This window comes from Dunckerocampus dactyliophorus, chromosome 7, assembly GCF_027744805.1.
Source record: "Dunckerocampus dactyliophorus isolate RoL2022-P2 chromosome 7, RoL_Ddac_1.1, whole genome shotgun sequence".
NCBI classification, from domain to species: domain Eukaryota; kingdom Metazoa; phylum Chordata; class Actinopteri; order Syngnathiformes; family Syngnathidae; genus Dunckerocampus; species Dunckerocampus dactyliophorus.
The window spans coordinates 2471614-2498445 of NC_072825.1; the positions used below are offsets into that span (position 1 = coordinate 2471614).

Below are 26832 nucleotides of genomic sequence, written 5' to 3' on the forward strand. Positions count from 1 at the left end.
ATCAGGTGGCTATAATTCGACTGCAAGAGACGGTTAGAAAGTTAAAGTGTCACTTTACACAAAAGTAAAACTAATTTACTGTGCTTTAAGTGTCCTTGGCATGGTGTTTTTCCTACTTTTCGCGCTTTTGTCACTGTTTGCCTTCAACCAAGGAGGCAAAGCGCCGTTGTTATGGAGTGCTTCAAACCAAACAATTTCTGCCATCGTGACTGTCTTCCCAAGAGAAACGCCAACTTTACCCCAGCCTTACCTCAAACTGCCCGTGTACGTCAACTCCAAGCTGCCGCCACAGGAGAAGCTCCATTTCTACCCGGCCAGAGGCACCGGCTTGGAGCCTTTACCTGGACCCGTCCGGGAGCGCCTTCTTCCGGCACGGCCGGGCAGTAGGCCGCCGAGGCCAGCGGAGGATTCAGTCAGGACGTTGTGCAAAATGGACAAAATGCTTGTTAAGGTGCCAAAGAGCATTTTGAGCGGCGCTGAAACAATCTCCCATCTTAAACTGGGAACATGTGGAGCCAATAAATCATCGAATAATTACGTTTACTTTAAGACTGAACTTAGCCAGTGTGGAACCAAGCGAGAGGTGAGCCGATAAGCTATTTGGTTGATGTTGTACACTCATTCATAATGCATACATTTGACTGGGTAAACGTATACTAAACTAATAAATATTTAAACTTTCACCAAATTGAAGTTATATGTTGCACAACTTCCGGTTAGTAACTCCTAATAAGCTTGATGTCAACAGTGGTCACAAATTTCTACAACCCATTCCATATTAAGCTTTAGTTTTGTCATTTTGACTTAACGCTGTTGGCTGTGAGCATATTTTATTTACTTGCTTTGGCTTATTTATTAATAAGCAGGTGTTGGTGATGTCATCTATATGCGACGCAACACTGCCAAGTTTATTTGGTTGCATTGCTACACCAGTACAAGCTAACGTGTTTCAATACAGGAGCTACAGCAAACAATACTAAATAGTTATCTTTTTTTTTTGGAATTTTGCTCATCAGCCACAATCCTTATGTGAAACATCACCACACTTTCTCTTTTCTGTGTGTTCTAAAGAGAGAAAAACAGCTAGCATGGGGCAGCTAACAGTGCATGTGACAGCACACACCTATTTAGACTGTAAAGCCCAAAAAAAAACCCAAAAACCTCACATGTATATAAACCAAGCTACACTGACATTGTTATCGTAGCAGCAAACACAAAGAAATGTTTTTCTGTCGTAGTGACACAGCGCCTCACGCCACTACCGACAGGTAGCGGGCCCACTCCAAAACAATGCAATAGCACTCGGAGACAAACTAAACCACTACGAACAGACAACAAAATTATCTGTGAAGTATTAGCCCACATTCCATGGTTTGTTTGTACATGGCTACATGGACGGTGTTGTGTTGTCTGTCTGGTCCAGCTGGTCTGGGGCGTCTTTTTCAGTTTATTCTGGGTAGGTGGAAAATCACACATACACACAAATACACATGGTAACACTGTATGCCAATCATTGCGGCAGAAACACTCAATTTCTATCAGCATGGCTTGGCAAGCTCGACATTTACACCACCAAGTCATGCCATCTGCTATGCAGTTTCACTCTGTTTTCTTGTGGGCTCAGCTTCTACAACCTGTAGCTCATCCTCCGTATAGTCAGGCTCAAAAAGATAAGGTTCTGGCTCCTCATTTGTCCAAAAGTAGTCGGCGGTGGCAGCTCTCACGAGGTCTGCCATGATTAGTAGTTGCAAACACACACGTGCCTTCTATGCTGCTATTGTTGATGGAAGTAGCGCACTTTTCCTTTTAATAATGCTCAATTTTGATTGATTTTCTGCTATATGACCTATGCACTTTCTCATGGTATGAATGACAAGGGGTGTCAAAACGTTGAACTGATACAGTGCCAGTTTGTTTGGGCACACTTTGTCGTGATTATGTATTAGAATGTGCAGGTGTTCATGTAGAATCACTCCTGTTTCCCTAAATGTGGAAAACTTGTTTGTCTGCAGATCATAAATGGACAGATGACATATTCAAACACATTGCAGTATGACTCAGAGATGCTCCAAGGACCCATAAGAAGAACGGCACCCTTCTCGCAGTCTGTGGCCTGCAATTACGCCAGGTGATAATAATAACATTCTGTACATTGTTATTTTAATGTTAAAAATGTGACTTTCATTGTCTTCCTAGGTATCAGTATTCCTACAAAATCGGATACCTTCCAAAGATGCGCATTCGCCAGATCCTCAGAGCTATGAGGAACAGAGCAAATTTTATTCTGACGCCTCGTAATGGTAAATTCTGGAGGATAAAGTAGAATACAGTGTTCCCTTGCCTATCAAGGAGTTACATTAGCATCGTAGGTAACCATACAATTGCATAGAGAAGCACTCCTCAGGTCACAGGGCTGATGAACTAAAGCTGTAATGACACTCTGCCCTATATACTGTATAGCCCATGAGTGAGAGAGGGCGCTATTGAGCCATTACTCCCAACCACTGTTTGAAGAAGTGGAATCACAATAACCAAAGTAATCCTGTTACACAGGCGTTAACATTTTCACACGTTCCTTTCCTGTTTAAACACTGTCAAAGTTGAATTTTAATCATCAACCGACGAGGTTGGACACAAGAAATGATTAAGTGACTCACGCACATTTCACTCCTCCGACCGTGCCTCAACATCCTGGCGCCGCTGCGCTGTAGTCTTTTTGGAGCCTTGTTAAAACATATTGCTGCAGTTGTACGTCATTGTGTTTTTCTGCCCCTTTATGTAACAAAGTGAAGATTCATTTATTCCATAATGGCGCCTGACAGCCGCGTAACTTCTACCTACCTTCAGCATCTCCAGAAGTCCCAACTATTTGTGTGATGGTTTCCTTCCTCTGGCTTTTGGGTGCAGACTGTTTCGTCGACATTGTGGGTTTTGTAAGACACAGCAGGACGGCATGAAGGAAAATGGTCCACAGCCAAACAGTACACAGAAGACAGTGGGTGGGTTCTCCCGTAGCCAATAAGGATGCAGAAGACGATGTGTATTTATATATTTTTTTTAAAAGCACTAAAATTGCACAAAAAAAACCCTGCGAAAGAGCGAGGCCATCAAAGGCGAACCATGATGGAGCGAGGGAACACTGTATAGTCATTAAATGAGTGATGTTATGACAGTGTGTCCTTTTGCTCCTAATTTGCAGCTCAGTGGGAAAGACTGTCCCCATCGGATCAATATGTGCTGGGAGAGCCCATGTACTTCGAGGCCGAGGGTCCGACCATGCCCGACGACATGAGGCTGTACGTCCACTCGTGTTATGCCACGCCTGAGAGTTCGCACACTTCCTCACCTCAGTTTGCAGTGGTGAAGAACTTTGGGTAAAATAAGAGATTTGCTGAAGCAGACAAGGAAAGCGCACATACGGACTCTTTTTTTTTTCTTCTTCTTCCTTTTGATGATAAAGCTGCATGGCTGAAAGCAAATACGGTCGCTCCAGATTCATCCCGCACAAGAACAACGCCGTCCGTTTCTCCGTGGATGCTTTCTTGTTCAAAGAAATGACAGAGCAAGTGAGTGAAATATAGGTGACATTTATTGTTGTTCCTGCTCATCTTTGCCGCGTCCCCACTTCCTGACAGCAGCTCTACATGCACTGCAGCATGTCCACGGAAAGCGCCTTTCCCACTCCAACTGCAAAGTCCTGCAACTACGACACAAAGACAGGAAGGTTAGTTTTGAACATAAACTCCTGCACTGAGTATGCGCTATATTAGTGGTTCGCAACTGGTTTGGCTGTGGGACCCACCCATCGCCCATGAAAAAGCGCCGACCCAAAATGTATGTTGAAAATCCCGCATAGCAGAGGTGGCCAAACTTTTTCCAGGGAGGGCCACATACTGAAAAAAGAATGCAAGGGCCACTGTAAAGCAGATGTTCTACACAGTAATGCCTTGCTATATATCCTATATTGTTGATATAACCTTCACAATTCTTACTTTGAATTTGAGTTTTCGGAGCGTTTTTGCTTGAATTTCTTTGCAAGATGTCAGAACAGCCTCCCGCAGCTGCTGTTTTGTTGTGGTCTTGCTTGACGATGCTCCATAGTTTCTCAATTCGGTTTAGGTCAGGGGGAAAAAGGGGGGCCAAACCATGAGTTTCTCTCCTTTTTATGCCTATAACAGCCGATGACGGAGAGGTCGGGATTCTTTGCATCATGAGATGGTGCATTGCCACGCATGAAGGTCATTTTGCTACAGAAGGTACGGTTCCTCATATTGTACTTTGGAAGAAAGTGGTCAGTCAGAAACACTACATACTTTGCTGAGGTCATTTTCACACCTTCAATGACCATCAAGGGCCGACCAGCTCTCTCCCAATGAAAACATGACTCAGCCACCTCCTTGATGACATCACAGCCTTGTTGAGATATGCTGGCCATACTCCACTTCATCCATCCGGACCACCGGAGGTTGTATGGGCCTCATCCGTAATTTGTCTTTATGTGTTCGTTGGCTCGCTGCAAGCGTTTCTGCTTGTGAGTATCGGTTAGGGATCTTGTACCTTGAGGTTCAGGGGGACTTCAGAGGCACCAGCTGCTGTTTGATGCTTTGTAATGGTATTTTAGCAGGTGCTCTCTTGATGCAGAAACCTTTGTCATTATGCCTTTGTCAGCACAATCCCGGCCGTCATCTGAATCAGCCACAAATTTCTTCACCGTACCCAAGTTTTTGTGAATGACTGAATGTTTTCATGCCTTGTCCAAGGCATTGCAAATATTTGAGACTCTCTGGTCAGCAGAGAGATCTTTCTTCTTTCCCATATTGCTTGTATTCTGTGGCATGCTTAATAATGTGGAACATCATTTTTAAGTAGTTTTCTTTTAATTGGGCTCACCTGGCAAACTAATTATAACAGTTGTCCGAGATTGATGTCAGTCATCCAGAGAGCCCCAAGACACAATGCCATCCATCAATTTAATTGAAAAACAAAACATTTTATGTTTGATGCTAAAATCCTATTTGTGTAATCATTTGGAACACAGTGTTAGTCTTTTAAATACTGTGCCTCTTGTGAGTCAGTGAGGAAAAGGTAGCGCTTTCTTTGGCAGGAGCCAATCAATCCGTAAGGAAACTCACATACCGACCGCTGTCAGGCTCTACAACACCTGCACCACCTGAACCATGTTGTAGACACTATGCTTTCTTTACACTGTTCTCTTTACTTGTCTTGCTGCTGTAACAAGTAAATTTCCCCGCTGTGGGATAAATAAAGTACATACAATACAATACAATACAATACAATACAACGAGCTTGTCAACCCATCTGAAATCGCAGGTGGTCATTACTCAATAGAACACGGTCTCACTAAGAAAGAACACGAAAATCACAGCAGCTTAATACACAAAAGGTAGATAAGGAATATACAACACAAGTACCAATGTGAGTGTAGAATAAATAACGACTATTTTAACTTCTTCTCATCAAAGAACTTCTTTGGTGATGATAATTCTCTTTTTTTCCCTTTTTTGTGTAGCCCCAATATGCCTTGGCAATGGATACAATGTAAAATAGTCATTTATTGACCTGATGATGATTGTTTACGTTGTTATTTGTCTCCTCCTAGATGGGTGGAGCTGTATGGCTCACATTGGGTGTGTGTCTGCTGCAACTCCAACTGTGGCTCTGCTGCCTCTGCTTGTGAGAAACATCACACCACTTTCTACCTTTTTAAATCAGGGGTGTCCAAAGAGTTTTGTTTTTGCTTTCTTATTGGCCCACGGCACATTCTAAAAATATAATTTAACAACAAAAAAAGGAGCAAAAACAGAAAAGCAGCAGTCATTTTACAAGAATAAAGTCAAATATGAAGAGAAAGAAGTTGGAATCTAACAAGAAAAATTTGTCATTATTGTCAGTAATGTTGTCATATTATGACAACAAATAATGTCATTTTCAAAGCATAAAGTTGAAATATTAAATAAAAATAAGTTGCTATGTTATAAAAATTGGAAAATTAGGTTGGGGAAAAAGTTATATCATGGGAATAAAGTCATAATATTCGGAAAAGAAAATTTATAAGAAGAAAGTTGAAATAGTGTTGCCTTGCTCCATTGTGGTTCACCTTTAGTGGACTCGCTGTTGCGCAATTTTTTTTTTGTGCAATTGTAGTAATTTATTTATTTATTTTTTTACAATGTATGACTGCTGTTACAGGCCGAGGCTGGCCCTTTAAGAAGATTTGCATTGTGAGAAGTCCAACCTTGTAGGTTGATCATTTAAAATTCACACGAAATTTCCACCTAGTGTTTAGATGAGAGAAATGTGAGAAAATGTTAATGCCCGTCTGAGAAAAGTGTATAAAGAATATGGTGAGGGCTTTTACAGGCTTAAAACGCATATGATAATTGTAAACAAATAAAGTTGGCTTAGTTTTTTCTAAAAAGTTGTAATGAGAAATATAACGAAATGAAGTTGTCATTTTTAGAAAATTAGGTTGGGGAAAAAGTTGTAATATTATGGAAATAAAGTCTGAATATTTCAAGAAGAAAACAAAGTTTAAATATTTGGTACAGTATATAAGTTAGCATATCTACATGTGTTGCTGTCCAAAATATCAAAGTGGCAAAGTTGCATGCTTTCATTTTTCACTATGTGGCTCTTGCTGGAAAAACCTTGGACACCCCTGCTCTAAAGGAGCATAACAAAATAAATCGCTGTGTATGCTTCATTTTCCAGATACCACAACGAGCAGCAGCAGAGGGTGGAAGGTGCAGCCTAAAGTGCAACTCTTCCAACACCACAAGAGGAAGAGCTTGCTGCCTTCCACCAAAACGGGACCGGCAGTGATGACAACGATGACAACGACAGAGGCCGTTCGGACCAGCACGACGCCGAATCCTGAGGCGATGGTGGAGGAGGAGGATCTCACAGATCTGAAGTGGCCGTTTGGAGGTACAGGAGTGGCGTGGGTGGAGTTGGAGGAGGAGGAGGAGGAGAAGAAGAAGAAGAAGAAGAATAACAAGAAGAAGGTGAAGGGCACCGCTGTTGTGGAGGAGGATTTCCAGGAAACTCAGCACATCCTTGAAGGTATCTTCTGCTAATAAAGGCATCAAATGTGAGAGCCAAAGGAGTTATTTCTATTTATGTCAGGGGTGTCCAAACGTTTTTCAGCGGGGGCCACATAGTGAAAAATGAAGTGCTGCAAGGGTCACTTTCATATGCTAAGAAAAAACTGCATCTCACCTTTGTCATATCAACTTCACGCTTTGTTGGTTTTTTTTTTAATTTTCCAAACATTTCAACTTTGTTCTTAAATAGTCTTTGTAAATTTTCCCATATTATATTTTTTCCCCCAACCTAATTTTCCAAAAAAGACATCTTTATTTTGTTTTGTTTTTTATAATGTTACAACTTGAAAAAACCCACATATTTTTCTTTAATATTTCAACCCTTCCGACTAAAATTACATTGTTTTTCTTCATAATATTAAGAGTTTATTCTTGTAAAATTTAAGTTTTTTTCTTGTTGCAATATGACTTTTTTCACTTAATATTTTGACTTTATTTTTGTCAAATTACAGCTGTTTTTTTTGGGGGGGGGGGGTTGCTTTTCTGCTGTTTTTTTTTTAATTTTCCGATTGTTTCAGCTTTTTTCTTGTACATTTTCTTCTCGGAATTCTGACTTTATTCTCTTATTTTTACTTTATTTTTCCACAACTTTCTTTTCCCCAAAAAATCAGTTTTGTTTGTTTCTCATATTAGAACTTAAAAAAAACATCTGTTAAAAATATTATTTTTATTTAATATATTTATTCTTTTTTAATATTATTTTTCCTCATTACAGCGTTCTGGTAAAATCAAAACTTTTGTTAAAGTTTTTTCTTAATATTTTGACAGTATTCTTGTAAAAGTACTGCAGATTTTTTCATTTTTGCTGAGTTTTATTTTTTTAGTTTTCTTGTTAAATTATATCTTTAGAATGTGTCGTGTGCCACTAAAAAAAAAAAAACGTTTTGGACACCCCTGGTTTATGTTGGCATGTTTTATCACGAGTAGCGTGAAAACCAGCATAATTAATTGTTTACTTCAATTAATTAAAACTTGCACACAGTGACTTCCTGTTCAGTGCAAAGTAAACTTGAAAATAAAAGTATGGCAGTAGGGACCTGGATTCTACCGTAGCAACTAACAAAATGCACCCATTCATTTTTTTAGATTGATGAAAACATATAATCAAAGCATACAACGAACTGACCACAGCAGCTCTGTTAATTAGTATGAGTATAAGTATAAACTATCCAGTGAAAACACTAGAATCTAAATTGATTCTAGTTCAGGGAACAGATTGAAAATGTACACTCGCAGACCAACAGGCTCAAGAAGAGTTTCTCTGAGATCCATGAAGTAATAAACCTTAATGAGCAAAATAGAGCACTGTGCAAGGATACCAAGGCACTACGAGATGATATCAAGGTACCACAAGATGATAATACTGCCTTGCGGGCTGCTTTTAAGGAGGTTAAAACCCTATGGAGGAAAATAAAGCACGACGCGATGATATCCAGGTGTTACAGGGTGATATGAAAGTACTACTGGATGATAATGCTGTCTTGCAAAACCAATCTCAAGGAAGAGAAAGCAAAGGAAAATATCATTGAACAAATGAAAATACAATTGATGTGGTGGATCAGAAGGCACAAATGAACAATGCGATTCTCACAGGGCTCTGAATTACACCCAGGACAAAAGCCAGGGCAGTCCAGAACAGAGGAGATCCAGATGAAATTGGTGTTTTTTCAACAAAGCAACAAATTGCTAATTTCCTCCAATCAAAGGAGGTGGATGTAGACATTGACACCATTGATACTTTCATCCAACTGTGTGGCAGAAACACCACCACAGCCTTCATTATCGTTAAGTCCACCAACAGGGAGTTCAAAACCGCACTGCTGAAACAGGGAAAGAAGGTGGAAGGTACAAACGTCTACATGAACGAGCATCTGACAAAAAGCAACGCTGACATCGGCAAGAAAGCACGAGACTTGAGCAACCAGAGAAAAATACAAAGCACTTGGAGCACCAACGGCAACATCTACATCAAGCTAAATGGAGGACCAGCAGAGGCTGTTGTCAAAGATATCAACCATTTGGATAGATATTAAAGATGACATCACCATGACAACAAGGAAAATGGAAGATACGACCCACAAAGAAGGAACAATGCAGTTGGATGGATTCGGTCAATAACATTTGACATCACTACGTTGCCAAGGGCTGCTCAACATGAAGTACTGGAATCAGGAAGCCATGTGTCTACATTCATCACTCACAGTACAACACCAAAGACGGAAGGGAAGGAAGACCTGGAAGTGGAAGCCTTTACCTATCTAGACCACAAACGATTGGATTGGAGAAGAGTATAGATATGACAACAACAAGAAAAGGGAAAAAACCTTTTATATGTGTGTTTGTTTACAAACAACTGCTGGGAAGAATAATGTAAATAGTGCATATTGAATACACGAAGTGAACAAATGTATAACAATTGATGTAAAACGGAGAGGGGGTAGGATTAAATAAGCTTTGCTTCTTCCTACTCCTTTTCAGACACGTGGAATTGTGAATTGTAACATGAAACATTTCAATGTAAACTGTATGCATGTCCGAAATAAACTAACCCATCACCATTACCAAATGGGTTGTCTTGATTCAACTTTTGTGGATTGAGGAAATTGTAATTCATCACGTTCCCACTAGGTAGTGCACAACTCGTCTGCTTTCGAATAGGAGCAAATGGGTGAAAGAAAATGTAGAGGTGGGATTCTTTCTATTTACCTTGGACATGCAGCCTATGCTTCCACAGTAAATGATACATTATGATGACATTGTTTTACGTTCTCCAGAGCTCAAAGACAAAACCTCCAAAAACTCAAAGAGGAAGAAGCCCACCACCACCACCACCACAGTGCGAACACCACCGCCACAGAAGATGACCACAGAGGTGACGACATGGCTTGACGTCAAGGGTAAGGTGGACGATACGGTCACAGAGAGGGAGTGGCCGTTTGGAGGTGGACGGGTGGAGGAGGAGGAGGAGATGGTGAAGGGCTCTGCTGTTGTGGTGGAGGAGGTCAGACAACCTCGCAGAACTTTTGAAGATATCTTTGAGTTTGAGGAATAAAGCCAACTGTTCAACGCTCACTAAATCAGGGGTGTCCAAACTTTTTCCAACGAGGGCCGCATGCTAAAGAAAAATCAAAGGATCCTGGAGGACATTGTCATATTTTGCTAAAACCAATCCAGTATCATAAGAAGTTAAATACAGCACTGTATATTTCTGATGTACTGATCCACGTTTTCACTTACCATCCAGATACCCGATATCTGCTGATACTGATACTTTTCAGATACCAATGCTGTGTTTGCTTTAATATTATTATTATTATTATTATTTTCGCGGTGTCTACAGACGCTATAAGGTTGACAAGCAGGCGGTTGATCAATATTGAACAAAACAGGTTACTGTCGGCCGCAGCCACGGCAAAAGAATATCAGCATATCTAGCTAGAAGAATATCAGCAGACGCAGCTGTCTCCACACATGCACACACAAGTCATATGACACGTAACGTGCACATTGCTACATTATCATTATTGTGTTATTGTGGATTTGATATGAAACCATAATAAACGCATTTCTACAGGCAAGTATGACATTGTAGCCACCTGGACGTTTTGTGTGGCGTTAAGTTAGTGATTTGTGGTATCAGTTATCTGAATCCGTCACAAATAGTGGATCGGAACGGCCCCACCCCTGCTGTATATTTTTACCTTTCTATTAGTGTGTTAGTATCAACATTATTTATGTTACATTATGCTTTTTTTGTAGTTTTCTTGTATTTTTAAAATACTTTGTTTTAAAATACTTACTTTGGGCACCCCTGCACTGAATAATCTCAATCAAAGGCGATGGTTAGGTACAAGGAGCATTTATTAACTTTACATTGTGAGTAAATGTTGCTACATGACGGAGATTCTGTACAATTTCTTTTACAAAAGCGTGAGTCGCTCATAAGTTTCTTCTCCTGAAAACCATCCTTGTTTTTCCACTATCACACGAGGTACTTAAAGAATAGAAAGGTGGTTTCCGTAAGAAATGGATACAGTAAATACAATGTGTCATCAGTATATTCATAATATTCCAGGAAGAGTATACTCTGCCAAAGCGTTCCTGTGCGTCGTCCTGTGCACACGGTCCCTTGTGTCCGTCACACCTGCATCGTAATGCCCTGTATAATCAGACATCACAGCATCATCACCCTAATTTCAGGTAAGCTTCATCTTGGGTGCGCCCCTTATGAGCTCAAAATGGGAACAGTTGCATGCTTTGGCCCCGCCCCTTCTGCTTGCCGTGTGTCCTCAGTAGTACGAGCTCAGGTGGGAGTGGGTGGCGGGATGTCTGGTCATGGCTGCCCCGGGGTAGATGGGGCTGCTGGGTGAGTTCCAGTATGTGGACGGAGGACTGAAAAAGTTGCCGGGGGAGACGGGCATGGGCGCGGGGTGGCCCCCCATGAAGTTCATTTTGGGCTGGTGGCTGTGGTAGGGCTGCACGTAGGACATCTCCGTCTGGTACTTGACGATGCCGCCCTCGGACGCGTGGTTCTGGTGCGTCTGTGAGATGCCCTGGAAGTCGAACTTGTAGGCGTAGCGCTTGCCATGCACTTTGGTCATGATGTTCTTGTCGTAGTAGTAACGGAGGGCGCGGCTCAGCTTGTCGTAGTTCATGTTGGGCTTGCTCTTCCGCTCGCCCCAGCGCTTTGCCACCTCGTCTGGGTCGGTCATCTTGAACTCGCCGTTGGTGCCCTCCCAGGTGATGATGCCGGCGTTGTTGCTGTCGGACAGCAGCTCCAGCAGGAACTGCCACAGCTGGATCTGGCCTGAACCTGAGATTATGCAGCAACATTGCATGTTAGCACGAGTCCAACTCTCCCAACCCTTGGACAATTTCTAATGTCTTCACAAGCATGTTTCCCATTGTGAGGAGAATACAGTTTGTTGTTGTACTGATAAAATGTCTTTACTAGCATTAGTACACAATAATGTCACACTAACTTGCTATGGTTATCTGCTATCTAAGTCCTGCACATTCTTGTCACCGTTCAAATAGGCTTGGTTGTGTAGGCATGTGAGTCTGTCCTTGGACGCCTCCGTCCCTCACATGAGAAGATGATCACCCCTACACTTGCGTAACATTCAGACATTTTCCCTCGAAGTCGTGTGTTGAGGTTGTATTGATTTGTCTCCTCGCTTGCAAGTTTTAATAATTTGTTCCTCTCATTGTTCTCTCAGAACTTGTCTCGTTTCATATGCATTTTGGAGCTGGCGGCCGATTTTCCTGTTTTTCTCCTATTACACAAAACTGACTTTTTTAACAGTGTTCTAACAGTAATGCAGTCGTCCCTCAGTACATCGCGGTTCGAACATTGCTGCCTCACTCTATCGCGTTTTTTTCAACAATTAATGACTAAGATCACTGTTTCGTGGTTGACCATGGCCTGTTGTTAGTCCAAAAAATGCATATTTTAGCAAATATTACGTATCCTTGGCCTAAATTAAGCATTTTCAAGCATTAAATGTTCTGAATTAACTAAATTACAAATACAGTTTAAAGCAGGGGTCTCAAAGTCTTGGCCCGTGGGCCATTTGCGGCCCGCCGAGTCACATTTTGCGGCCCGCGACTTGTCTTCAAAGATTACTGTAATACGGCCTGCGACAAGCCAGTGTTACTCGTAGGATGCACACATAAGCCTACACTGAACTAAGAGTGTGTGAGTCACTTAAAAAATGTGGTAAAAAAAAATTCCACCCATTTTCTATACCGCTTGTCTTCATTAGGGTCACGGGTAAGATGGAGCCTATCTCAGCTGAATGCAGCAAAATATAAACTTTGAAATTATTTATTTATTTGATTGACCCTATTATATCAAGATGTATCAAGATATTATTGTTATTGTGAGCCATGTATCACGTGTCGTATCGTGAGGTACCCCTACCTGAGGTACTCCCAGCCCTACTCCCAATACTTGATGCGGCCCAGCCTCACTCAGACTCAACCTCCAGCGGGCTCCAGGTAAATTGTGTTTGAGACCCCTGGTTTAACGCAAACAAGATGTTGATGAAGTGTAGCCTGCACTGGCCACTAGGTGTCACTACTAACACATCAGAATTGATCACTACAGGCAGGCTTTTATTTTATAATTATTTATCTCACAACAGGCGCAATAACAACATCATAATAAAAACAATAATAACCATCATAATAATAACACGGACCACTGTTGTTGCCGCACTCCAACTAAAATCAAAACACGTCACTTCCTGTTCACACGTCCGGAAGGCATTTATTGCAACACGCACGAGCATGAGTTTTATTTATGTCTTAAATGGCTTATTTTCTCAGATTATATCTAATACATTGGGTAACATGAGTGTAAAGATGACTACAGGGGTGTTATTTCATGTCTGGAGGGCTCTGATAATGTTAAAACACATTCATAAAGTCATACAAGGGTTTTCTGTGCTCTAGCTATGAAAATATTCCATCCATCTATCCATCTTCTATGCCGCTTATCCTCATGAGGGTTGCGGGGGTATGCTGGAGCCTATCCCAGCTGACTTTGGGCGTGAGGCAGAGTACACCCTGGACTGGTCGGCAGCCAGTGCCAGGGCACGTAACGAAAATATTCTGTTGATTATATTGAATCCGACTTGCGGTCAGGTCTGGAAAAGGGAACACCGTATATGTCTTTCCAGCCTGATTGTGAACACCCGCACTTTTTTGCTGTATTTTTGAGAGAAGAGGCGCTCAAAATGCTTGTTTTTGAAGTTGCAGCTTTTCATGATGTCATGAAGGAAAAATCTCCCTCCTCATGACGTAATACCACCACTGACCTGCTCCCAGCGAGATGCTTTGTTAAAAAGCAGGCTTCACTACATATGTTAAAATGCAGCCCGGAGCGCTGCCAACTATCTGTCAGTCACCTACAGACATGGGAGCTGTAAGTTTGATCATTTAGTTTTTCTTCAGCAATTAGGCTAAGCTAGCATGATAGCCCGTTTGGTTTCGCCAAACAAATGGGACCTTTTCACTGTGTGGCTTGGAGGGAGTGATGATGCAACCTACCCACAGGCCTTTGGGCGCTGAGGTCAGGCAGCTTGTACGAACTTTGCTTGCCCGTTCGGTTCTTGGACGAGCCGACGGCTTGGCCCTCTGTGAGGAAATAGTGAGGCAAACGGTAACAGGCTTGGTCTCTGCTGACAGGACGAGGCTCGGCGACGACTTTGCCAGCCAGCGTTTGCTTGTTTTTTGCTCATATGTTGCCAACACAGACAGTGCAAAGGTCTCATTTGATTTGTGTCACCCACTTATCTGATGTTAAGATTCCTACCTGGGTTTGCTAGGCGGCTGCTTATGGGCCCTAATGTCTGATAGGGGTCTGGAAAGAACATGAAAACAAGAAAAACATGTTACTCATTCATGATCCTTCTATACCATATTACAGCGGCGGTGCCCAAACGTTTTCCACCGAGGACCACATAGTGAAAAATGAAAAGATGCCACTGCAAAGAAGTTGTTTGTGTGTGTGTGTGTGTGTGTGTGTGTGTGTGTGTGTGTGTGTGTGTGTGTGTGTGTGTGTGTGTGTTGTCTTTCACAGTGGTGTGAAAGAGTGTTTGCCCCCTTCCTGATTTTTTTTCCTTTTTTTTTTTGCATGTTAGTCACACTTAAATATTTCAGATCATCCAACAAATGTAAATATTAGTCAATGACAACACAACTGAACACAAAATGCAGTTTTTAAATGAAACTTTTCATTATTAAGGGAGAAAAATCCAAAGCTACATGGCCCTGTGTGGAAAAAGTGACTGGTTGGGCCCCCCTTAGCAGCAACAACTGCAATCAAGCGTTTGTGATAACTTGCAGTGAGTCTCTTACAGCGCTGTGGAGGAATTTTGCAGAATTGTTGTCATTCAGCCACATTGGAGGCTTTTCCAGCATGAAGCACCTTTTTAAGGTCATGCCACAGCATCTCAATAGGATTCAGGTCACGACTTGGACTAGGCCACTCCAAAGTCTTCAGCCATTCAGAGGTGGACGTGCTGGTGTGTTTTGGATAATTGTCCTGCTGCAGAACCCAAGTTGCTTTCAGCTTGAGGTCACCAACAGATGGTCTCCTTCAGCAGAATTCATGCTTCCATTTATCACAGCAAGTCTTCCAGGTCCCGAAGCAGCAAAACAGCCCCAGACCATCACACTACCACCACCATATTTTACTGTTGCTATGATGAAATGCAGCCAGATGTAATGGGACACATACCTTCTAAAAAGTTCAACTTTTGAGTATTTTCCCAAAGGTCTTGGGGATCATCATTTCTGCCAAAATTGAGACAAGCTTTAACGTTCTTTTTGTTCAGCAGTGGTTTTGGTCTTGGAACTCTGCCATGCAGGCCGTTTTTGCCCAGTGTCTTTCTTATGGTGGAGTCATGAACACTGACCTTAACTGAGGCAAGTGAGGCCTGCAGTTCTTTGGATGTTGTTGTGGACCATGTAGGTTTTGATTTTTTTTTCTCCCTTAATAAAGTAATAAAAAGTTTCATTTCAAAACTGCATTTTGTGTTCAGTTGTGTTGTCATTGACTAATATTTACATTAGTTTGATGATCTGAAACATTTCAGTGTGACAAACATGGAAAAAAAATAAAATCAGGAAGCACTTTTCACACCACTATATATATAGATATATATAACTGCATCTCAGCTTTGTGATATTGGTGAATAAGCTACTTACTATCAGTTTTGGTTTTGCTTTTTTTTTTTTTTTTTTTTACCCATTTTTGCTGTTTTTTTTCTTTAAATTTTCCAAATATTGCAGTATTTCTTCTCTTAATATTATGACTTCTTCTGCAACCTAATGTTTCAAAAAATAAAACTTTATTTTATGTTTCTCTTATTGCGACTTAAAAAGAAAACTAAATATTGTAATATTTCAACTTTTTGTACATTTTCTTCTTATGACTTTATTCCCATATTTTGACTATACTCTCCTTGACGTTATTCTTTTTCGGCAACCTAATTTTCCAAAAATTACAACTTATTTGTTATTTTGTTTGTTTTTCATAATATTATGGCTTTCAAAAATGACATCTTCTTTCTTAGTCTTATTTCAGCTTTATACTACCAAAATGACTTTATTTTTCCTCGTAAGTTATTCTCGTGAAATTGACTTTTTCTCGTTACATTACAACTTTTTTTTAAACTTTATTCTTGTAAAATTACTTCTGATTTTTTTCAATTTTTGCTGTTTTTTTGTTTTCTTGAATTAAATTTTTAGAATGTTCAGCAAGCCAATAAAAAAACAAAAAAACAGCTGGGCCCCCATTTTGGACACACCTGCCATATTAGATACCTTTGCTCACAGGCACCACCTACTGGTGTTAAGTGAAATTGACTTTTTATGAATGATCCTCTGGCCACTGCTGAAATATACATCAATATATAATGTAGCGTGTTAGCATCTGTGAAAAGCAGTGTTTTTATATGCATTCAAGTTGCTTGTGTAGGGCCCACTATCTTAATTGTTACATTAGCATTAGCTAATTAGCATAAGCTGCACTTTATCTTTTTGCATAGTTTTCCGTACGATTAAAGGTGCCTTGTTGCATCTGTCACCTTGGACAATTCTTGAAGCAGGTTCTGTCACTCTGCTGTGTTGGTGCTCCATGGGGGAACCTGCAAAGAAAGGAGACACACACACACGAGTTGAGAGGGGTTTTTTTGCCATATGTTGTAGAAATACAAATAAATGTGACTAAGAAGTTGTAGTTTCTTACCTTTGGGTACGACCGTCATGCTGTTGGCGGGCCAGCTGTTCCTGCGTCCGATCTCATCAAAAGTGCTTTCTGTGCAGAACAGACAACGAGATGAATGTACGCAAAGACAAGTTGTCTGCAGACGTGTGGTTGTAAAGCAGCACCAATCCTTTGAAGTGGCCGTTTAAGCCACCACGGGAAGGAAGTCCGTGAACGGAGACCCTGAGACGATAAGAAGTTGGACGCACGGGAGGAGGGTCTGGAGATGACCCGTGGTTTCTTGGGTGAGCGTTCTTTTGTTTTGGCCGCCCCTGTCTTCATGAGATTGTGAGTTGTGTCCCAGCAGTGTGACCTATACCCCCCACCGCACATGGCTTCCTCTGCCAGTGCAGCTGCTTCCTGCCTAAAACAGCCTGTTGAGTTTGGGATTCATCACTTTTGAGGCCGGTGTTGTGCCACGGAACCTCTTTAGACTCATGAGACTTTGTAACATGGATGTGAACTCTGCACATTGTTTCTAGAACCCCCCCATCATTCAAAAGCTCTTGTTTGTTTGTGATAAACGGAGAATTTGCAAGGTCAACCCAAGACCTTGTGACACTACCTGTAAAAGCCGGCTTCATCGTGCCTGTTCTATATAAAAGGCACCGACGCAGACCTGGGCCACCAAAGTCAACCCGGCTTTAGATGTAGTACCAGAGGCGGGACGCCGCCTGTTTCTAAGGGCGCAGTGTTTGCTTTGGGTTGTGATCAAAAGGACAAGATGGTGGGTTCAAGCGGCCAAAATTAGTTTTCTTCTTAGGGTGGCTGGGCTCTCCCTTAGAGATAAGGTGAGAAGCACTGTCATCTGAGAGAAACTCTGAATAGAAGCGCTGCTCCTCCTCATTGAGAGGAACCAGATGAGGTGGCTCTGGTCAGGATGCCTCCTGGACACCTCCCTGGGGAGGTGTTCAGGGCATGTTCGACCGGTAGGAAGCCTCAGGGAAGACCCAGGAAACGTTGGAGAGACTATCTCTCTCAACTGGCCTGGGAATGCCTTGGAACGCCGGGGAGAGTGAAGTCTGGGCTTCCCTGCTTAGGCTGCTGCCCTCGTGACCCGACCTCGGTCACGATAAGCAGTAGAAGATGAATTGATGGATGGACTTTTATGATATTTGACTTCTGAGTCCAAGCCGGACTGTAGTGAAGACCGGAACGCACACAGAAAGCCAAAGTTCACTTATGATCTATCAAAGTTTATGCATGCGTGAGTAATTTTACATCCAGTCCAATAGCCGACGTGTATTATCCTGATGAATAGAGTTAGAGTATAGAGTTCTGATTCAGTTGATTTTAATGCAGTCGGTTTTCTCCAGTGTATGGAAACATACTGACCTTAAAGATCACTTATTGTCATCCTTGGCACTCACCTGCTTTCACCTGTAGTCGAGGCTGTGGGGGTGGGGGCGGCGGCGGTGTGTTGTTGGAGGGAGTTGTGGTGTATGAGAAAGTAGGGCTACCTGGAAGAAAGACGGACATGAGTCAATCTTATGTCATCGGACCATTTTTGTGCTCACGACACAGATGGTAGTTTGATATGGATGGTGTTCACATTGTGTGTGTGTGTGTGTGTGTGTGTGTGTGTGTGTGTAGCGGTACGTGAGATATCAGCATGGGACGCCACTGTACAGTATCTCTTCTGACAGTTTTGATGATGTTATGGCATTTTTCCCTCAGTGTGTTTACTTTGAGCTGATGATTTTATTGGACCAACTTTTTATGGTTCATGTAAATATACACTACATCCCTGCTTTTTGCAGGGGTTCTGTCCTAGTTTACCAGCGAATGGCGAAAATCTGCGGTAATTGAAGCTAACAAGCAACATGCACAATGCAGAATGTGAGAAAGAAATTGCAAGAATGTACATTTTGCACTGTTGGATCTCAAGGAGGTTCTAAGTAGAGCTTCAAAATGCAAAAAGAAGAAATGACAGTGAGACAAAAATCATTTTGAGTAAGCAATTTATTGCAAACAAGCATTAAAGTGAAATAGGCTGTTCATTACTTGATCAAAAGTTTAAGAGAACAGGCTTTAAAAGGTCAAATTTTGGCAAAAATGCCAAAGCCTTTTAAGAAGAAAAAAAGTCTCCTTCAGCACTACAAAATTGGCCATTTGGAAGAAAGTTTTGTTCTCTGATGAGAAAAATGATCCAGATGGCTTCCAATGTTACTGGCATAACAAGGAGATCCCACCGGAGATGTTTTCCACACGGCACAGTGGAGGGGGCGCCATCATGATCCTTCAGTGGAACAATGGAGCTTCAGGTTGTGCAGGGGCGTCAAATGGCAGTGGAGATGTTGCAGGGGGCATCCCTCATGACTGAATGCCCCTGCCTGTGTGGTAATGACTGGCTTTTTCAAAAGGACAACCCTGCACTTCACAAAGGACTTCTTCCAGAGGAATAATCTCACTCTTTTGGACCATCCTGTGTGTTCCCCTTACAAAAATGGACATGAGTTCCACACAGTGGATGCCCTCCGTGAAGCCATCTTCACCACCTGGAGCAACATTCCCACTAGCCTCCTGGAAACACTGGCATCAAGCATTCCCAAACCCATTTTTCACCTTATTAACAAGAATGGCACAGCTACTCATTACTCACTCCTTTTTTTGACATGTTATTTTTATTTTAGGAGGGTTTCAGTTTGGGTTTTTTTAAGCTATGGTCTTGAACCTTTGATCAGCTGATGAACAGCCTACTTCACTTTAATGCTTGCTTGCAATAAATTGCTTACTCAAACATATTTTTGTCTCACTGCCATTTCTCCTTTTTGCATTTTGAAGCTCTACTTAGAACCTCCAGAAGATCCACCAGTGCAAAATATATATTCTTGCAATTTTTCAGCAGGTCTTAACATTTTGATCAGAAGCGTATAGAGTACGTTTCAGCAACAATGGTGTTTTCAAGGACCGCCCAACAATGTGCAAAATCTTAACGCTTGAGGAGAAAACATTATCAATGACGCAAAAGGTCATAAACATGTAAGAATGGTGGGCTTTTTCTAACAGTTGTACACGTATGCTGTACATTTCACCTGTTTTGTCACGTATTTATAAATTATTTTCGGCTTAGAGTGAACGAGATGCGAATCTGCCCGACCTTGACCTTGAATGCGGAATGGCTAATGTGTGGGGATCCACTGTACATCTTAACTGCGGAGCTGTGGTATTTTTACCACAATAGATCAGCAGAATGCCTTGAGAAAATAGACTAGAGTAGTTTTCCGTTTTTCATGGTCGGACTTAAAATAGGCAAGGAGGGATGGGCGTCGCCTTACTCTGCCGGAGGTAATTGAGGTGCGAGAGCAGGATGTCTGCGTTGTAGGCGGACGTGAGATGCATCATGTCCTCTTTGGTCATCTTGCACAGGGCTTTGCCGTCCAGTGCTTGGAAGAGCATGACGTCTACTTCCTCCAGGACGTACTCTTTGATGGCCCAGTCCAGCCACTGACGCACGTGGTCTTGGGTCCAGACCTCGGGATCTGACAAAGAGTTCACATTTCCGACTTGTCATTTAAATTTCAGCTGGACTCGCAGACAGTCTAGATCAGATTTGGATTACATGCAATACATCCTTTCATTCGTGTACACAAAAAAAGATTCCACTTATCCTGGTCTGGATTTCCCATTTATTAACGATAGGGCAAACGTGCAAAATGATGTATTATGCCCAAGTCTGGTTTACTCTTGCTGCAGCCAAGTGTTGTACGATAGCCAAAAAAACACCATGAAAAACAGCAAGAATAAATAAACTAATAAAAAGGTAGAAAATGAAATACATCGATCACTTCAATTCTATACATTCAGTTTCTTGAATACAATAAAAAAAAATATAAAAATATTATATTTAAAAATCGAATTGAACAGGAATGCTAGTTTTAACAAGATTTAAAAAAAATCCAGCAAAAATGCAAAAATCAGCTGTAATTTTCCAAGAATAACATAATATTTTGAGGAAAAAAAATTTCATTTTAGTAGCATAAAGTTGAAATCTTAAAGAAAAAAATGCGCCACTTTTTAAGTCATAATATTATGAAAATTCCATAATATTCCAAAATTAGGAATAAAGTTGTACGTTTCGGAAAATTAAGTAGCCAAAAGCGTTCTAATGTTTGGAAAATAAAGTCAAAATATTTAAGGAATGTAGTCATAAGTATGACATGAAAAAAAAAGAGCGGTAATTGTATGAGAATATAGTAAAAAAAAATATTAAGAGAAAAATGTGATATTCTAACGAGAAAAGTCGTCATAGCTTTGTGAGAATAAACTCTTTTTAGTTGCATGGACTTGAAATATTAATGAAAAAAGTCATAATATTAGAAACAGGCAAAGCAAAGTTGTGATTTTTGGAAGATTGGGTTGCGGAAGAAGAATATTGCGAGAACAAAATTTAAGAAGGTTATTTAAAAAGTGAAAATATTTGGAAAATTAAAAAAAAGAAATGGGGCGAAAAGAGCACTAATAATTGCTTTTTCAACTATATCACAAAGCTGAGATGCAGTTTTTTAAAATATATATAACTTCTTAGCATATGTACATGTGTTGCTTTACAAATATCAAAGTGGCAAAGTTGCATTCTTTCTTTTTTTTAGTATGTGACCCTCAATGGAAAAAGTTTGGACACCCCTGTTGGAAGAATAAAAAGAAGAGAGTGACCTCTGCTGCCGCAAATGGAAACTGCAGGCGTAAAACTAAGGCGGAAAAGTAGCTCCCTTCTATTAATGCCACAATCCACTGATGTCGGATAGTTTCATCATCCTCACACAATAGCCCAAGTTCGAGTAACATTTCATATCTTAAAACTGATCATCATGCCCAGAAAAGATGACGAGTCAGTGTACCCATTGAGGAAGGGGGGAGACTCATTTCCAGTAGCAAAACAATGGGCGCACCTTTTGTTGCACATGATTGTAGATTGAATTGTAGGTCTCAGCAGACGCCCTCACGTCTTAATGGTTCTCTGGTAACACTGACTTCTATATGAGGTGATATCCACGTACTATTACACAATAATCGGTGACTCACCGGCAAGTCTCGTCAAATTCCGCAGAGACTTGAATGGAAAAGGTCCGAAGCTGTGTTCTGGAGTGACTCACCCAAACAAGCACGCAGACCATGCTACTCTACAAAGCTGATAATGACTGTGCATGCGTTTTATTAGGGACACCTACGCAACACAAGAACTGTATCAGATACTGTCACCAAGTGGCGTTTTATAGGTACCGGATAGTATAGTATCATCCGTCCACATCCAGCGTACCAAAGGTCAAATCCAACAGTTTATGTGCGGTATTGTACAAGACAGTGTACGAGAACTAACGCAACATTTTTGTTGAAAACCGAATCCTATGAAAACTGGGGCGCTGAAAACAAGGACGTTGGATTGGATTGTAGGAATGAATGCATGTTGTGTAGTGGCTAGCATCCGCATTGCTCATATTGGACTGAGCAAACAGACCATTTCCTATGTTGGATTTCCAGTTGTATGTTTATGGTCCCTTTTTTGGCAATTACCGAATTTTCCAGGCTATAAGTCAGACTTTTATTTCCAAGTTAGTGAGTAGATTTATAGTCAGGTGCGACTTATATATCAAAATATATAGAGTTGAACATGTTTTTAAATCAGGGGTCTCAAGCTCAATTTCACTGGGGGCCACTGGAGAGTCTGGGTGAGGCTGGGCCGCATGAAGTATTGGGAGTAGGGCTGGGAATCTCAGGGTACATCACGATACGATTTGCGATACATGGTTCACGATAACGATAAAACCTTGCTAAAAAATAATTTCATAGTTTGTAGTTTGCTGCATTCAGCTGGGATAGGCTCCAGCTTACCCGTGACCCTAATGAGGACATTCTGCAAAAAGAATGAGACTGTTTTAGTAGTAGTAGTTGCCCTGTGTGTGTTTACTGACCTGTTACATGTTGTGCTGTCATTTTGTGTTAGCACTGAGATTGTAGGTAGTGTTCTGTCCCCCCCATCTCTATGTGATAACACCACTGAGTTCAGTGCTGGTGTTTACTTGCCCTTGCAAGTAACACTGAACATGCCAGGCTGCAATTACACTACCCGCCGAAAAATATGATTTGGCGGGCCGCAAATGTCCCACGGGCCTCAGTTTGAGACCCCTGAAATAGACCTTGCGGCCCGCATTTACAGTAGTCTTTCCTGTCAAGTCGTGGGCCGCAAAATGTGACTTGGCGGGCCGCAAATGGCGCGCGGGTCGAGTTTGAGACCCGTGTTTTAAATGTTCATTCATACTGACATGAATCAAGGAGTGAACATCACTAGGCTTGTGACAGCAGTGATGTGGAATGAGATCGGGAGTTTGGTGAACTTGCTTCATGATAACTTAATTGTTGGACTCACTGGCTTGCTATCATAATTTAGCCTATACTGCCTCCCAGGTATGTTATTTAATCTATTGTGTAGCTGAATAATTGTTAATTGTTATTGCGTGACACTAACATAGCAGAGACACATTCAGTCTGTTGTGTGCTTTTGTGTAGAATAACATGCTTTGACAGATGAAATTCTTGGGCTTGAATTCTGTGAAATAAATTTCTAAATAAATGTGACTTATAGTCCAGTACGACTTAGTTTCCTCTTCAAAATGCATTTTTTGACTGATGCGACTTATTCTCCGTGGCGACTTACAGTCCATAAAATAGAGTAGTCATTTTAGCACTTTAGTGTGGTCGTTGCTAATTGTATTCTGGAGTAACGCTCGGGTGGTTTGCTCACCTGCCGGTACGATGACCCGCTTCTCCTCGGTGGTGCTGCTGGGCGAGGTCACATTCGGAGTGCTGACACGGGGCTCTGTGTACGAGGGCTGGTACGCCATTGGGACGCCGTCGTTGCTCATGTGTCTGGAGCGTTTAGTGACGCTGCAGTCCACCGGAGACTCATGGCTGCAACACAGGGAGGACTTGTAGGGCTTATTGCGGCCTTTTTAGCACCTAATACCTGGTCCATACAGGTATGGGATGCATCCTAGTGATTCGAGTCTCTAAAGGTAATCCAGGACACTTACATGGACAAATAGCTTGATTATGCTACAGTTACACTGTATGGAAAAACCCACAACATGACCCTGGACTGTTCCCTGTGGCCCCCCGCTTCCTGACTCACTTGGTTCCGTTGACGTGCTCGCCTCTCTTGCCGGGGTTTTGCGCAGCCGCAGACACCCAGTCGGGCTCGGCGGGCTCGGGGCTCTGCTTGGACGCGTGGCTGTACCCGCCCGGCGACGTCATCTCCGCCTTGATGTGCATGGCCGCCGTGTAGGACGTCTCGTATAAGGGCTGGTCCTCACTCACCACAGACAGCGCTTCCTGTGCAACACAGCTGCAGCGTTCATGTCTTCTCTACCCTAAATGCTCCACTTAAACACCTCTGTTCAGTTAGCTGTAGTCTCCCCACTAGTCGCAGAGTCTACAACAGCAAATAACCGCTGGGGTCTCTAATTAGCCCTGTCAGCCTGTAGACACTGTTTTTTCATGAACTACGCAAGATGGCAATCGCTGCATTTGAAGTATTATGAGTGGTCAGCATCCAGCAGCTTCATCTACATCTGCATGCGCTTTAAAATGTTGCTACTCAGCTGGTGTGGGAATAACCGTCTTTCTCCAATGATTACCTACTTCCAATTATTAGATCAGAGCATTTAAAGTACAGTTGATCCCCACTATTCATGGGGTTACTCTCCAAGACCCCCAAGCAAGTGGCAAAAAAAACAAATAATGAACATGTTGATAAAAAGCTAAAAAAATGCCTGCTTTTGATGCTGTAAACCCTATAATATGCCTCTCAGTTATTAAACTCATTTGAAGTTCTGTTCTACACATTAAGACACAAATACAGTTATACATTATTAGGGCCGACCGGTTAATCAGCCAGCCGATTATAGCCATTACTATGGAAGCCCGTTTCTGCCACTGGAAGAAGAAAATATCCCAATGATAAGTCATAATTATGAGATAAAAAAGTCTAAATTATTCAATAAAAAGTTGTCATTATGAGGTAAAAAGTCATAATTTTGGGATAAAAGTCAAAATTACAAGATAACTCATAATTATGAGATAAAAAGTCGAAATTATTAAATAAAAAGTCATTATGAGGTAAAAAGTCATCATTATGAGGTAAAAAGTCATTTTTTCATGAAAAAAATTTTTCAACATTTTTTTTCATAAAAGGTCATAATTATCGGATAAGAAGTCATAATGACAACTTTTTATTTAATAATTTAGACTTTTTATCTCATAATTATGACTTATAATTGGGACATTGTTTTCTTCCAGTGGCAGAAACGGGCTTCCATAGTAATGGCTATAATCGGCTACAAATCTTCACTAACTATCTAATTGTGACTTTTTATCTTGTAATTTCAAGTTTTTATCTCCAAATTATGACTTTCTTATCTCCTAGTTATGACTATCTCCTAATTTTGACTTTTTATAAATCGCAGCATTTACGGTACAGTTGATACCCACTATTCATGGGGGTTACTCTCCAACACCCCCAAGCAGGTGGCGAAAAAACATAAATAATGGACACATTGATTAAAAAGCCCTGTAAATGCCTGTTTTTGATGCTCTAAACCAGGGTCGTCAAACTCAATCGCACAGGGGGCCAAAACTCAAAGCCTACTTTATTCTGTGGGAAGAGTTTACGTCTGTGGAATGGGCAGATTACACATTCCCCAGCGTGCTTTGCTGTAATTAAAATGATCACTTTTTACTGTTTTATGCCGCTTTAAGGTGTTATTTTGTACAGACGGCGTGTAATAGTTAATGTGCTCCCGTTTTTAGTCACATACAGTTGAGTTGTTTAGACTTTTGGTCTGAATCTGGCACCCTTATTAAGAATGGTTGTGTAGAATATTGTTTCCACTTTTAAAATCAAATGCCAGAGGAATAGTGTATAGCGGAGGAATCGCTTCATTACGCAGATCGCTGTAAGCACTTTAAGTTTGATGAGGTCCATGAAGCGGGCCAACACAATCCTATTTTCCAAACTGCTCCGTGGGCCGGATGAAATTGCAGCGCAGGCGGGAATCGGCCCACGGGCCTGAATTTGGCACATATGGTTTAGACCAATGGTCCCCAACCTTTTTTGACCCACGGACCAGCTTGTGTTCCCACAAATCTCCCGGGGGGCGGGTTTTTTGTACATTATAAATAATCTTTGTCAGGTTAGATAGCGAGCACGGACAAAGAGCACATCAGGAGAGAAAAAGCACCTTAAAAAGCATCTCAAATCTTGACTGTTGAAATTTTTCGTTAGGGTGGGGTTTGCGTGGTGGGGGAGGAGTCAAACAGAGACATAAGTCCTTCTTCCCGTCTTCAGCACTTTTGACACAGATTTACAAAGGGGAAAAACAAAAACAAGATGGCGCTGCTGCTACCGCGGCAGCGTACGCCAAAGATGTGAGGAGTCTGAGAGCGCGTGTTTGTTTAGAGGAGCCCAGCATTGTCTTCGGGCCTCGTACGTCAGCGCTGTGCTTTCTCAGCGGCCTACAGGAAACCCAGCTGCCATGTGCAGCAGAACCTTTTGGCTCGGGCTGAGGGAGAGGAAGTGCTGTGGGTGGAGGGGTTCTAAAAGATGTGGGTCATTTTAAAATTTTCAAAACACCACCAGCTTGTGGTCAACAGAAGTGGGAGGTGGCATCGGACTTAAGATTATTGTTGTTTATTTGCGCATGTGTCTTGTAGTTGCATTGTAGCTTAGCCTTTCTTAACTGGCTAAGACTAATTCAATCCCAGCCGTTTTTCAAAAGACAACCCCTTCAGTAGCGGCCATTTTAGACCATTTTGACTGATCTTTCAAGGCACACAGAATATTGTGTTCTATGGCTATATAAACATGGAACCCACCAAAAGAAAGATTAGACTCCCGTCGTTCATCAGGAAAAAGTTTTTTCTACCGTTTTCCGTTCT

The 26832-nt window shown here is 41.6% G+C and overlaps 2 protein-coding genes across 6 annotated transcripts in view; one reads left to right on the forward strand and one right to left on the reverse strand.

The window, feature by feature from the left end:
• On the forward strand, window positions 1–11509 carry zp3d.2 (zona pellucida glycoprotein 3d tandem duplicate 2). Of its 2 annotated transcripts, none has more exons than XM_054781336.1 (9): window positions 1–583; window positions 2013–2128; window positions 2197–2300; window positions 3200–3374; window positions 3461–3566; window positions 3636–3724; window positions 5621–5694; window positions 6733–7083; window positions 9899–11509. In XM_054781336.1, exons 1-9 carry the CDS (start codon window positions 101–103, stop codon window positions 10174–10176), a joined length of 1776 nt encoding a protein of 591 aa, XP_054637311.1. In that variant the 5' UTR covers window positions 1–100; the 3' UTR covers window positions 10177–11509. The 2 variants fall into 2 exon arrangements, with proteins under 2 accessions (XP_054637311.1, XP_054637312.1); XM_054781337.1 differs by having other exon boundaries at window positions 3639–3724.
• Window positions 10811–26832, reverse strand: part of fli1rs (Fli-1 proto-oncogene, ETS transcription factor-related sequence) — a 24032-nt gene continuing 8010 nt past the window's right edge. The window contains exons 2-10 of one of the 4 annotated variants that reach the window (XM_054781341.1): window positions 24029–24228; window positions 23642–23808; window positions 20178–20381; window positions 18270–18359; window positions 16882–16950; window positions 16721–16780; window positions 14443–14490; window positions 14178–14264; window positions 10811–11937 (exon numbers count right to left, since the gene is read on the reverse strand). In XM_054781341.1, the coding sequence (XP_054637316.1) occupies window positions 11414–11937; window positions 14178–14264; window positions 14443–14490; window positions 16721–16780; window positions 16882–16950; window positions 18270–18359; window positions 20178–20381; window positions 23642–23808; window positions 24029–24168 (1389 nt within the window). In that variant the 5' untranslated portion in view covers window positions 24169–24228 and the 3' untranslated portion in view covers window positions 10811–11413. The remainder of the gene's footprint in view (window positions 11938–14177; window positions 14265–14442; window positions 14491–16720; window positions 16781–16881; window positions 16951–18269; window positions 18360–20177; window positions 20382–23641; window positions 23809–24028; window positions 24229–26832) is intronic. The other 3 variants (XM_054781338.1, XM_054781339.1, XM_054781340.1) reach the window with 3 other exon arrangements.

Coding starts and splice junctions, on each gene's coding strand:
- zp3d.2 (XM_054781336.1), top strand. CDS start 101: ATGGTGTTTTTCCTACTTTTCGCGCTTTTGTCACTGTTTGCCTTCAAC. Junction 3,725..5,620: donor TACGACACAAAGACAGGAAG/GTTAGTTTTGAA, acceptor GTCTCCTCCTAG/ATGGGTGGAGCTGTATGGCT. Junction 5,695..6,732: donor TGGCTCTGCTGCCTCTGCTT/GTGAGAAACATC, acceptor TTCATTTTCCAG/ATACCACAACGAGCAGCAGC.